Below are 12496 nucleotides of genomic sequence, written 5' to 3' on the forward strand. Positions count from 1 at the left end.
GCAAACTCCACACAGAGATGGCCGAGGGTGGAATTGAACCCTGGTCTCCTAGCTGTGAGGTCTGCACGCTAACCACTCGACTCGAAAATTACAATTTACAATATAATTCACCTTCAGATACTCCCATTTCCAAAAATTAATGCTAGGTTAATTAGCCACTCCAAATTGTCCATAGGTATGAATGTGAGTGTGAATGGTTGTTTGTCTATATGTGCTCTGTGATTGGTTGGCGACCAGTCCAGGGTGTACCCCGCCTCTCGCCTGAAGTCAGCTGGGACTTGGCTAGGCTGCAGCATAACCGTTGCGACCCGAATGAGGATAAGCGTCATATAAATTGGATGGATGGAATATAATGGACTTCAACTTCTACAGGCTGACAGGTAAGGATGATCATGTCACACACACACACACACACACACACACGGTTTTCTCATCATGATATGAACCAAGAATGGGGACACAGCCTGTCATTGAGAAGATAATAGATCTGAAAGTGTATAAAAATCATTACATTGTGTTTTTAACATATATATAGAATGAAGACGCCAACAATGCTTACTGCTTAAAATACTACAAAGCATCTTATTTAAACACTTTAGGCCTGATCCAACTTAGTTTGAAAATAATGAAATATAGAATAAGCTTTTGAAACCTCAGAATCCGGCATGTCCTGATCAAAGTTCAGATAGTGGTCTAGGGATGAGGCAATACTAGGTCGACAGGAACCAAGGTGTAGGAGGTTGCCATGGTGACAGGATCCACAGCGGGTAGCGTTGTCAGTGGCACAAGCAGAACAAGATGTAGAGGAGGTGCCCACAACACACGGGATGACACCCTGACAAGTGGGCTGATCCACTGGGCAGCTGCAGGTCTTGACTTCTTCAGAGAAGATTCCCAGGACTCCGTGGTCGTTGCAGTAGAGCAGTGACTGAGCCTGACTCAACCAAAAGGCAACCGGCCTGCAAAAAAAAAGACATTTTGTCAGTTTGGCTGAAATATAAAACACAGTAAATAACTGTTATATAGTCGTCCCTTGCCATTTTGCAGATTCCCTATTGTGGTTTTTCTAAATCTATTAATTAATAAGTTGTGCTGTTTTATGAAAATGGCCTAATCATTCATTCTTTTTCTACCGCTTTTCCTCACGAGGGTCGCGGGGGTGCTGGAGCCTATCCCAGCTGTCTTCGGGTGAGAGGCGGGGTGCACCCTGGACTGGTCGCCAGCCAATCACAGGGCACATATAGACAAACATGCAAACTCCACACAGAGATGGCCGAAGGTGGAATTGAACCCTGGTCTCCTAGCTGCGAGATCTGCACGCTAACCACTTGACCACCGTGCCACCCAAAATGGCCCAATATTAGTCCAAAATATGCCTATTTAAGCACATTTTAACAGTCCCTAACACAAGCTACCGTTGTGGGCGGTACTCAACTCTAAACTTCTGATGTCACTTCCTGTACAACACTTAGCAATACACAAATATTTTAATTATGATTTATCTAAATGCAAGTGTGACTATAGGGCTGTTGTTTAATGACTAGAAAGGTTTAGAATATTCTAAACACGTTTCTCTGCTATAACTGCAAAAATATTCAATTTTTTAATAACGAATCCTACTCTGCAAAAATTCACATATCACTCTCAATTCTGGATCCAATTGGCTGTGATAAATGAGGGATTACTGTAGACAAACAGTGAAGTAAGTTATGAATAGCAGGATAGCATTATGGTTCGCTACTTAATTGTAATTAATTCTAATTCTAATTAATTGTAATCTAGCTGCATGCGTTGTTTCTTGCCTCTTCGCCTACCGGAATCAGTGTGCAGAAAGTGTGCAATAATCATTGAAACAAAAGTAGGAGATGCATAAATTTTGGGCACCCCAACAGAAATAAATGCTTCCCATAGCCTCCAATGAGGATTCTGGTTGAAGGTATTTTGGACCATTCCTCCTTCCAAAACATCTCCAGTTGAGTCAGGGTTGACGGTTTCCAAGCATGGGCAGCCCGCTTTAAATCACACCAATAATATTTAGGTGTGAGGACCGAGGTGGCCATTCCAGAATGTTCTACTTGTTCCTCTGCATGAATACCTTAGTAGAATTGGTCAATTTCTTTTTTGTAGTATCCAGTCCAAACTTCTACTTTATCACTGATTCTTGAACAAGAATGTTGGCAAGAATCTGTTGATACTGACTGGAATCCATGCCACCTTCAACTTGAAAAAGATTTCCAGTACCTGCACTGGCCACACAGGCCCACAGCATGATGGGACCACTACCAAATGTTACTGTGGGTAGCAAGTGTTTGTTTTGGAATGCTGTGTTCTTCAATCGTCTTGCATACCACCCCTTGTTATGTCCAAATAACTACATTTTAGGGTTAGGGTTTGGGTATCAGTCCACAGCACCTTATTCCAAAATGAAGCTGGCAAATGTGCTTCAGCGTACCTCAAGCAACTCTGTTAGTAGCATGTGTGCAGAAAAGCTACCGTTCTTTTTGTCTCTCAATATTTTCACTTCAGTCTTGGATAATTATTACTAATTTTTCTATCTATGCTGTTGCTGTTTGTGTTTCAGTTTTGTCAGTAATCTATTTTTAGGATATGGGGCAATTAAAAAACAGCATCTGCAAATGGGACCCAGGCAACACACACCCCGGGTATAATTTATCATAGCTGCAGTATATGATCATTAGATTTGAACATAATCTCAAGCTACATAATCATTTTCACAAGCAATACGTTTGCTATAATACATGTCTCAGTGCACGTCTCAATGTGTATTTTACTTCCCCTTATAATCAAAACAAAATGACTGTGAGCCAGATCAAGGTGAAGAAGGAATAAACATGAACTTAAATGGCTGCTTGCACTGCTAGGAATCATCTCCTTCACAATCTACTGGAGCATGACAACAACAAGAGGAAAGATAGAAGTAGCATTGAAGTATCTCAAGAAGACATTAAAGACATGCTGCCAAGATGAAGCTGTGATGATTGGCAATGAAAAGAAAGAAACAAGCTGACTTAAAGTAAACCTTCCTTTTGTGTTTAGGGTCGGCGCAGACACCGTTTTCAGATTTAAATGCATTCAAGTCCCATTTCAATTTGTTTATCGCATCAAGGCTTTTTCACTTTGTCAGGAACCGTTATTTAATATAAATAAACAAAAACACTCTCGGGTCCACAGTAGGACTTGCCCCATTTGCTTGCTTTAGTGTTTAGTTTTTATATTTCATTTATATTGTAGTTATATTTCACCTTTGAAACTTGCATTGAGAGGGTGCAAGTGTGATCTTAAAGGGAAGTACAGTAAACCTCGGATATATCGGACTCGGATATATCGGAAATTCGCTCACAACGGACAGATAAAAAAGAACCGATTTTTCTGTAATGCATTTCCAATAAAAATTAATTGCATATATCGGATTTTTTATAACGGATTTCGCTATTTCGGACAAAATCTCCAGTCCCGTTCCAATGTTTCCATTAAATTTCCCTCGCATATATCGGATGGCCGCATCGTGGTGCTCTGATTCGCCGAATCGTTACCGCTATACGACGTCATTTGCAGCGTTTGCAGTGTTGCCTGCGCGTCCAGGTACATTGGAGACATAGTCAAGGAAGTGCCTTTTTATAACGGATAAAATCCGATTTACGCATATACCGGATATAAATCCGATATATGCGTAAAACGGACATTTTCCGGTATACGCATATAACGGATTTCGCTTATATCGGACAAAACCAGTGGGAACAATTGAATCCGATATATCCGAGGTTTACTGTATTATGCTTTTCCGATTTTCTGACCTATAAATGTAGTTAGGATGTTGTATTCTCGTGTTAAACCATGCCAAAGTTTCAGATAATGAGATGAACCCTAAAAGAAATTTGGGATGGCTCAAAACATTCGGTTTAAAAAGGCTTTGTGATGTCACAGAGGGGCAGACCTCCTTATATGGGTGTGGCTGTAAGCCAGATAAACCCTCCCCCAAGCTCTGCTACTGTGTTTATGAACCAAGCGCCTCTGACAAAGTGTGTCCAACAATGAGTGCTCTTCCTCAGGTTGCCACACGTTCGGCTTCTTTTGAGCTCCACCGCACCAGCGATACTACGTTACCACACTTTTCTATGAATTTATTAATTTATTATCAACTCCTATACCCACTAGATCCACGGAAAGCACAAATCCACGGAAATACAGCTGGAATAGGCGTAGATTCTGGTAGATTTCAAAATTTTTGAACGACGACTTGGGTCAACAAATATGTTTCATGTCATAACCAGACTTAAAACTAGATGCCTCCAACATGTAAATATGTATATTTTAATAATCTGTCTTAATAACACTGTCTGTCTTCCAAGCACTGTTATATTTTGCTTATAGTTATGCATCTTATTATACACTTGTATTGCTCTACTGATCAAAAAAAATATTTTTGTAATGTTAGAAATAACAATGCCAATCGTGATATAAATATAATGAAAATCAACTATAAATATATGAAGTCAAACAAAACAATTCACTCATTCATTAATTTTCTACTGCTTATCCTCACGATGGTTGCGGGGGGTGCTGGAGCCTATCCCAGCTGTCTTCGGGCGAGAGGCGCGGTACACCCTGGACTGGTGGCCAGCCAATCACAGGGCACATATAGACAAACAACCATTCACACTCACATTCATACCTATGGACAATTTGGAGTGGCCAATTAACCTAGCATGTTTTTGGAATGTGGGAGGAAACCGGAGTTCCCGGAGAAAACCCACGCATGCACGGGGAGAACATGCAAACTCCACACAGAGATGGCCGAGGGTGGAATTGAACCCTGGTCTCCTAGCTGTGAGGTCTGCGCGCTAACCACCCGACTGCCATGCCGCCCAAACAAAACATAATTAATTTAAATCATGATAAATTCAAAATATGCAGAAATCAAGACATTTGAGAGTAAATGTGGCAAATTTAATTTCCGTGTTTGCAGCTGTTTACACACATGATGGATGCGTCCATGCACCGTAAGAATCTCTTCATCATCACACCAGACATGGCGTGATTTATCAGCTCTGACTTAACTTGTTTTTGTTCTTGTGTCTCACTGAAGATGAGATGAAAATGCAAAAAAAACAAATTCAAATCTATTTTGCAGGCAGTTCAGATGTAAAATGGCATCTGGAGAGATTCTTTCCTGAGGTTAAATTCAGCAAATTCCACACAGCCTGAAAGCTCCACGCCCTGAGGCATGTGTAAATAGACACAAATCAGCCATGATGAAACTAATGGATCTGTGCAGGGGGAATATGGATCTTCTGCTGGCTCTGAGAGCTTCTTGTTACTGGGAGCAGGGTGAAGGCTCTGATTGCCGGCTGAGACACAATGAAAGACAGAACGAGGGGAAACGAAGGTGAGTGTGGAGGAGAAATAAAGACAGAAGCCGTGTCGAGGGCTTGGGGAGGGGAGATGGACTGACGGGTAGCGGCAAAGGACTGTCAGGGAAATTACGGACCTCTGTAAACAAGCGCTAGGCTGTCGGTTGCGGGAAAAGACTTGATTAGAGCTTGCCACAATGCCGAGTACCTAGAAACGACACCCTTCATCTGTCCTACGCAGTCTGTTTCTGCATCCATTTACACTTTCTGTTTGCTGAATTTCCTTGACACCTGGCTTTCACTGACAGTATGATGGAAGCTTGTTAAAGGTACTTTACTCACCAATCCATCATATTTTGAAATAAAGTGAAGCAAATGGTCATTATTATTGTATGAAATGATTCAGCGAAAAATAGGGTTGGAACATTAACCAGCAGCTCTTTAAATGTCTTCAAATTTGTCCTATAGAGCTTTGCAGTATACTAAAAGTCATCAAGTCCATACATGGAAACATTTTGGTGGGGTTATTGTGTGTCAGTCATGTAACTATCCCAGGATGTGGCTTCACCAAAATGGCAAATACCAACTTTTCAGTCAGAAAAGTTGCTAGATGAAGTCTAATTCACACATTAGACAGTAGCCGCGTTTACATGAGGAGTTTTCTCTTTCCGAAAGCAATGGTATACATGGAAAGGAATATTCCAATCGCGTGTCTACATGCGCCGCTATAATCAACCAGAATATTCAATAGGGCATGCCCAGTAAAACGTAAACATCAACATCATGTGATACCGACTTCCTCGAGTTTTTCCTTTCACTTGTTGGAATAACTCCGTATTGCCAGTTTTTCCTTCGTCCAGTCTTGGAATTTAGTTTGAATCAAAAACAAACTTTGCTTAGCAGTCCAGTGCCGATTGCTCGCCTCCATTTTTTTAAATCGGAGAACGTCTCGAGCTGCGTGTTACGTCATATCTCAGCATTCGCTGAAAGAACGAAGATAAAGTTCAATCTTGCTAATATTTTATAATTAAGCTCGGCACATGTTTTATATAGATATATATTTTCTTTTTTAATAAAACTGGACTTGTGAATGGCGTATAGAAGGGTTTAGATTCTGTTCCACAGATGGCGCTAATGCACACGAAAGCTGCTTGCCAACCGCCAATAAACAACAGAAGAAGAGAAACACCACGAAGAAGAACGCAGTCTGACAACTTTCAGATTGAGCGGGTACAAGATACCTCAATCGGATTGGGGAAAGGAATATTCCACCCATGTGAATCTGATTGTATATTCATTCGGATTGGCACTTTTCTTTGGGAATGAGGTGTATACAAAGGTTACATTCTTTCCGTTTGAGCAAATAACCCGAATGGAATTGAAATATTTGGGTCCATGTAATCGTGGCTACTGTGTAAATACCACACTCTTCTTGTGAATATATGTAATAGCAACGACTTTATAAATTACTTACATTGCCACAAATAATTGTAAGATTATTCACTTCATTTTAAAATAAAAAGTAGCAAAAGTCTAACAATACAATAAAAACACTTCTCTTTTATCCAGGCAGTGTGCTGCGTAAGATGACTGTAACTGTCAACAGCACTCGCTGTTACTCAGTGACAACACAAAATGCAGGACAATACGTTTTTACTTTTGAGTCAAATACAGAATCTGATCAAAATTGCTTGCATTTAGTGTACCCGGCCTCTCGCCCTAAGACAGCTGGGATAGGCTCCAGCACCCCCTGCGACCCTCGTGAGTATAAGCGGTAGAAAATGAATGAATAAAAGAATGCATTTTCCACATTTGACCTTTGTGAGGTCTGACCTTTTCATGGGAAAATGACAAATATATTACTCTTTTGAATTAATATTGTTTTGAGAAGCAAAACGCTTTTTTAATTACTCCCACCAACTAGCTGTAACTACTTTCCTCAACAACAAAAAACGACCAGAATTTAGTTCACGGAACGAGGGGGGAATGTGACTGTTAATGCACTACATTACTGATGAGGATGACATAATATCTCTATAAGGGTTTCCCCAACGGAGGACTGGAAGTTTTACAAACAACTACTAAAATCACCATGTCAGCTGTTTGTTCTCAGTACCTTTCTCGAGGCAGACTGAAACGAGGTTGTTTTGGACATCGTTTGCTGAGGGTGAACAACTTCCTGATGATCTTCTGAGCTTTGCCCTGGACCAAAGCTACGCTGGACTCGAGCTGGGCGTAGCGCTTCTGGAGGGAGACGTCAGCAGACCAGTACTTGGCTACCATGGACACATTCAAGAATTGGTCGGTGGGTAAGCGCTTCAGGAAGGCTTTGAATTCATCTGCAACAGAAAGCAGGAAGGAAAAATAAGAATAAGAACCATTGGCGATACCGATCTGAAACTTATACTTTGTGCAAATTCATTTATATTTGTCTCGTAAATTTGAAACAGTATAACATAAAGACTACAAAACACATCAGCGTAATTATGGGCATGCAGGTGGTGCTTATCCAAGTCTCCAAGCATGCCTTTCAATGACTTATAGGTCAGATACTATATATGAATAAATAAAATTATATTAGGAAAGCAGGAAGTGAACAAATGTAACAGTTACTGATTGTAAAAGTACCAGATGGAAGGGTAGGATTTAATAAGCTTTGCTTCTTCCTACTCCTTTTGGACATGTGGAACTGGGAACTGATTATGGGATGCACTCAATTGTAATCTGATCAAATGAAATTAAACCATTACCATTACCATTTTGAACGTAGCCTACAAGTACAGTTGATGGACCAATGCGATGATTTAGTTGGAAAAGTTTTCCCATGAGATAAACATGTCTACTTGGGAAAAGGGAAAGAAAACCTGGACTACTTGGACCACCACAGACATAAAGCGATTAGATAACCGAGTGTCAGACGACACAAGTCAGTTGTCATAGCAACAGCCACACACTACATTTCTATGATGCACTGGATGTCCACTGTAAAAAACACCTCATTATATTCCACACACATGCTGGGAAATATATTTCTTTTTTATATGGTTGAATAATTTAATTATCCTTGTAAAATAGACCAACAATATCATTTCACTGATAAAATACAGAGAGGAGACACTCACATCACAAAGGATCTTTTAACTAAATTATTTACACAAAATAACTTTTATATAATTATACCAGTCGTTGTATAATTGTGAATTACCTAAAACAAATCTAGAAATAATGTCATTTTCAGCAAATTTGCCTTTATGTAGTTTGGCCATGGGTACAGATTTGCTGGAAATATTATTTCAATAAAAGGATGTTTTTGTTAGTATACCAGGGATATCTAGGAATACACTTTACTTTACCCTTTAAAATGTATATAATGTGTTTCCTCAGTAATTGACAAAATCAACAAAAGGAGACTTGGAATAATATTATTTCCGTGCGTAAATTATTTTTAATTTTCAACACATTACATTTTCTGTTATGATAATAGTTAAACTTATTTTTGATTTTTTAAAGTATTTTTTAACCAACTGGAACTGTAGAATATTGGCATCTGTGATAAACTGCAAGGGTGTGAACATGGATGTTAGGAGCAGATCATTCATGTACAGCAAGCAGACATTGTTATGTAGAGTGTGACCTGGTGCGAATATGCACGTGCATAGAAACCTATTGCTCTCAAATGATAAGTAATTCCTTTTGTGCTGAAGTGGATAAATACCTCACTGCACGTACAGTAGTCTATCACTTCAGTGCCCTCAAGAATTCTGTGGTGCACGAACCTACTCTCCAAGGAACGAAGATGCAAAGAAGATGTAACGATCAACAGGCATTGGAAATGATTATTGAGCGAAGTAAAACTCTTTTGACTCAGATGCAGACGTAAAGACATAAACCTGAGCTTCAGTCTGAGCTGTCTTCATGTGAGGAGTCAAAAAAAGGGAGCTCGATTGGGGACTGCTGAAAGTGTGGCATGAAGAAAAGGTAAGGATGCATCTCCATTTCACCCCAATAGAGGGGGAAACGCTGCAGAGGGAGAGCCAATGGCTAAGGGTAGCAGAAGTATCTGGAGTCGCCTTCGAAGCTTCCTGTTTTTCGTGCTTCGTATCATTCAAGAATGGACAATCATGCATCAGTAACATCAGTGAACCTCGGAACCTCGGTTAGTGTTTATTTCGGTTTATGTCAAAAATTAATGCCAAAATATTGCCTCAGGTAGTGTACATTTAGGTTAGCCTAAAATATGGAGCACATCTTTGTGTTATTAATGCACTGCATGAGTCCAACTGTTTTCCTACTGTATTTTTTTTGTTTTTATCACAGAACATCCTTGTTAGCATCCTATTAGCTTGGGAACAGGGACCGGAAATCCGCTCTATCACCCGTCTATGATGTCATCAGTGGTTGACACCTTAGTTCTTTGATAACTAAGACAGTTTTTAATAAGAATTTAACATGCAAAAAACATTGGAAATGCATTAGTTAACATTTAAGGTTACTTTTACCTCCATTAAAGATGTGATTGTTGACAAAGATACGATGTTGCAGCAAAATCAACATGGATCAACATGGACCAACACACATACACAGTAGACATATATGTGAATAATAATTTAAAACACTAATTTAAGACTTAAGCCCCGCCCATTTCAGGACACAGATATGGACACAGAGAATTTCGATTTGGGTGAACAGATAAAGATGCAGATACAGATAGTGGTGTACTCGCTCATCTCTAACGAGCACCTCATTAAATGGGAGGCTTGCTAGTCTTCTCACACTTTAGCATGCACCTACAAACACACACACACACACACAATGGTGACATTTGATAGGTTGTGTGTGTTCTAATTGATTCTCCAGAGGATCATGTTGACACTTGGCAATCGAGAAAAGCTGCTGCCCAGCCAATCAGGTTCACAGCTGGAAGCACACAGCAAACACTTTGGTCACATGACATCATTTTAGGCCAAGAATTCACCAATGAATGAACTGAATCTCTGGAAGAAATAAGCTTTCAGCAAAATATTAACTTGATTATTATTCATTCGGTGTTTTTTCTTGTTCTAGTTGTCAGATCTGGGTCTGTTTTACAATGTTTTGTACTTTATTTTTAATTTTAAAGTCTTATTTTGCAGGGTCCTTCCCTGTGCGTTTCTTGTTCCTGTGTGACTTTCCTTAGCCTAATGCTGTGTCCAATTGTCCAAAAGTTTTTCTTGGGAACATTCCCGACCATTATTCATGTCAGCACCTGGAATTACTCTGCTGAGAACTCTGAGGAGGTCTGAACTCACATCAACAAACGGTAAGGAGTCGACAGCCGTTACAAGGCTAGCTAGCAAGCTGGTGGCTAGCAAGCTGGTGGCTAGCAAGCTGGTGGCTAGCAAGCTGGTGGCTAGCAAGCTGGTGGCTAGCAAGCTGGTGGCTAGCAAGCTGGTGGCTAGCAAGCTGGTGGCTAGCTAGCTGGTGGCTAGCTAGCTGGTGGCTAGCTAGCTGGTGGCTAGCTAGCTGGTGGCTAGCTAGCTGGTGGCTAGCTAGCTGGTGGCAGCTTTTAGCCTCCATAACCTCCATAACATCTCTGAACCTTTGTGGGGACATTCCGGGCTGGAACATCGACTGGTGAGAGACTATATTCGCTATACCATCAAACACTAGATATTGAAGACAGTCGTAAAAGCCAGCTAACAGGCTAACAATGGTCGGTGTTGACAAGACGTTGCTTAGCAAACGCAACTATGCGGAGATCCAAGGGGAAGGGTTCACCCTGCGGACAAAAAATTGTCCTGTCCAGCATTCAGCCACTATAGGCCTGCTGTTTAGTTCCCTGGCCAGTTTGTTTTGTGCATTTTCCGGAAGCCTGGCCTGGATGTGTGTAGCGTTCTTATAGTTAGTGGTACTGTCCAAATTGACCAAGAAACACACACACACATGATGTGTCTGCCGACAATCATGGGGGTTGCATGTGTTTGTCTTGGGTTGTCTTTTGTTTGAGGCAATTGCCCTTAAGTTTGTGCAGGTGTGTGTATTTTGGTTTGTTTTTGAGGCAGTTGACTCCCTTGGTTGTCTGCAGCAAGGGACCCAGCCCCCTTTAAAAGACCGAGAGATAGAGGGCATTGAGATAGACCTCCTATCGCTCGCTCATCCCAACTGGTTGCACGTTTTGCCCTGTTGGACTCTTTTGTCACTGTTTACTTTTCATATTTTGTAAATAAATCTATGTATAGCACATGTAAACTGTCCAGATTGGACTTGATAAATTTGGGAATGTCTTTTCATTTATATTAGCCTTTGGTTTTTCCCACAGCAAAGGTGTAACCCAAAATTAACCCCAGGCTCACACTGAATCTGTTGCAGCTTCAGTCCGGCTTGCCGCAAAGTGGCACTCACACTGACTCCAGTAGGGACTGCAATGAGCGTCCGACTGTTTGTGTTCACACGATAACTCGGCTTGTATACGAGAAGTTCTTGTAAACAATAGCTATATTTGCCTGAACAGCCATGGTGTCGTAGATTTTGGTGTTTTTTCTGGTGCCTTTTGACGTGATGAAATGAGTAAGTACCCTCGTGAGGAAAAGCAGTAGAAAATGAATGAATGAAGTACAAAACCGTATCTTTTTACCTGTTTAATTACTCCATATTGTTGTTTTTTTTATTTGAGTGTACAATGTTGATATCATCCAAATGGTCACTGTAACTAAGATTCTTCCATGATATGACTGCAGCGTCTGGACCAAACGGATTATTTCCATTGTGCCGCCCAGTCTGAGCCCACAATAGGGATTTGAGAGGATAGGGATTGAGTTTAAGGTCTCCCTCCTGACCTTTAAGTGCCTTTGTGGCACTGCCTCCCCCACCTCAAAGAACTCCTGATCTCACAAGCCTCCTCACGCACAATCTCCTTCTCCAGCCTCCAAGGACCAGGCTCAAAACTATGGGTGATCGCGCCTTTTGCGCAGCTGCCCCAAATCTGTGGAACGGACTCCTCGATCATCTGAGGGCACCACAGACATTAGACTGGGATTAAAAACTTTCTTTTTAGAAAATATTTTACATAGCTTGATTGAGTTGATTGGATTGAGTAAGGACCTCAAACAATGCACAATGATGAGCCAATTCAAGAAACAATGCAA

At 40.8% G+C, this 12496-nt stretch overlaps 1 protein-coding gene and 1 long non-coding RNA gene across 3 annotated transcripts in view; one reads left to right on the forward strand and one right to left on the reverse strand.

The window, feature by feature from the left end:
• brinp2 (bone morphogenetic protein/retinoic acid inducible neural-specific 2) overlaps nt 1–12496 on the reverse strand; it is a 139559-nt gene that overhangs the window by 3327 nt on the left and 123736 nt on the right. Inside the window, exons 7-8 of the mRNA XM_058065287.1 lie at nt 7489–7711; nt 653–959 (exon numbers count right to left, since the gene is read on the reverse strand). Of these exons, the coding sequence (XP_057921270.1) occupies nt 653–959; nt 7489–7711 (530 nt within the window). The remainder of the gene's footprint in view (nt 1–652; nt 960–7488; nt 7712–12496) is intronic.
• On the forward strand, nt 194–9355 carry LOC131121223 (uncharacterized). Of its 2 annotated transcripts, none has more exons than XR_009127763.1 (4): nt 194–380; nt 5297–5407; nt 7486–7677; nt 9241–9355. It is a non-coding gene; the product is annotated as an uncharacterized LOC131121223 (long non-coding RNA). The 2 variants fall into 2 exon arrangements; XR_009127769.1 differs by having other exon boundaries at nt 7503–7677.

The sequence above is a fragment of the Doryrhamphus excisus genome, chromosome 1 (assembly GCF_030265055.1).
Source record: "Doryrhamphus excisus isolate RoL2022-K1 chromosome 1, RoL_Dexc_1.0, whole genome shotgun sequence".
Lineage (NCBI taxonomy): Eukaryota > Metazoa > Chordata > Actinopteri > Syngnathiformes > Syngnathidae > Doryrhamphus > Doryrhamphus excisus.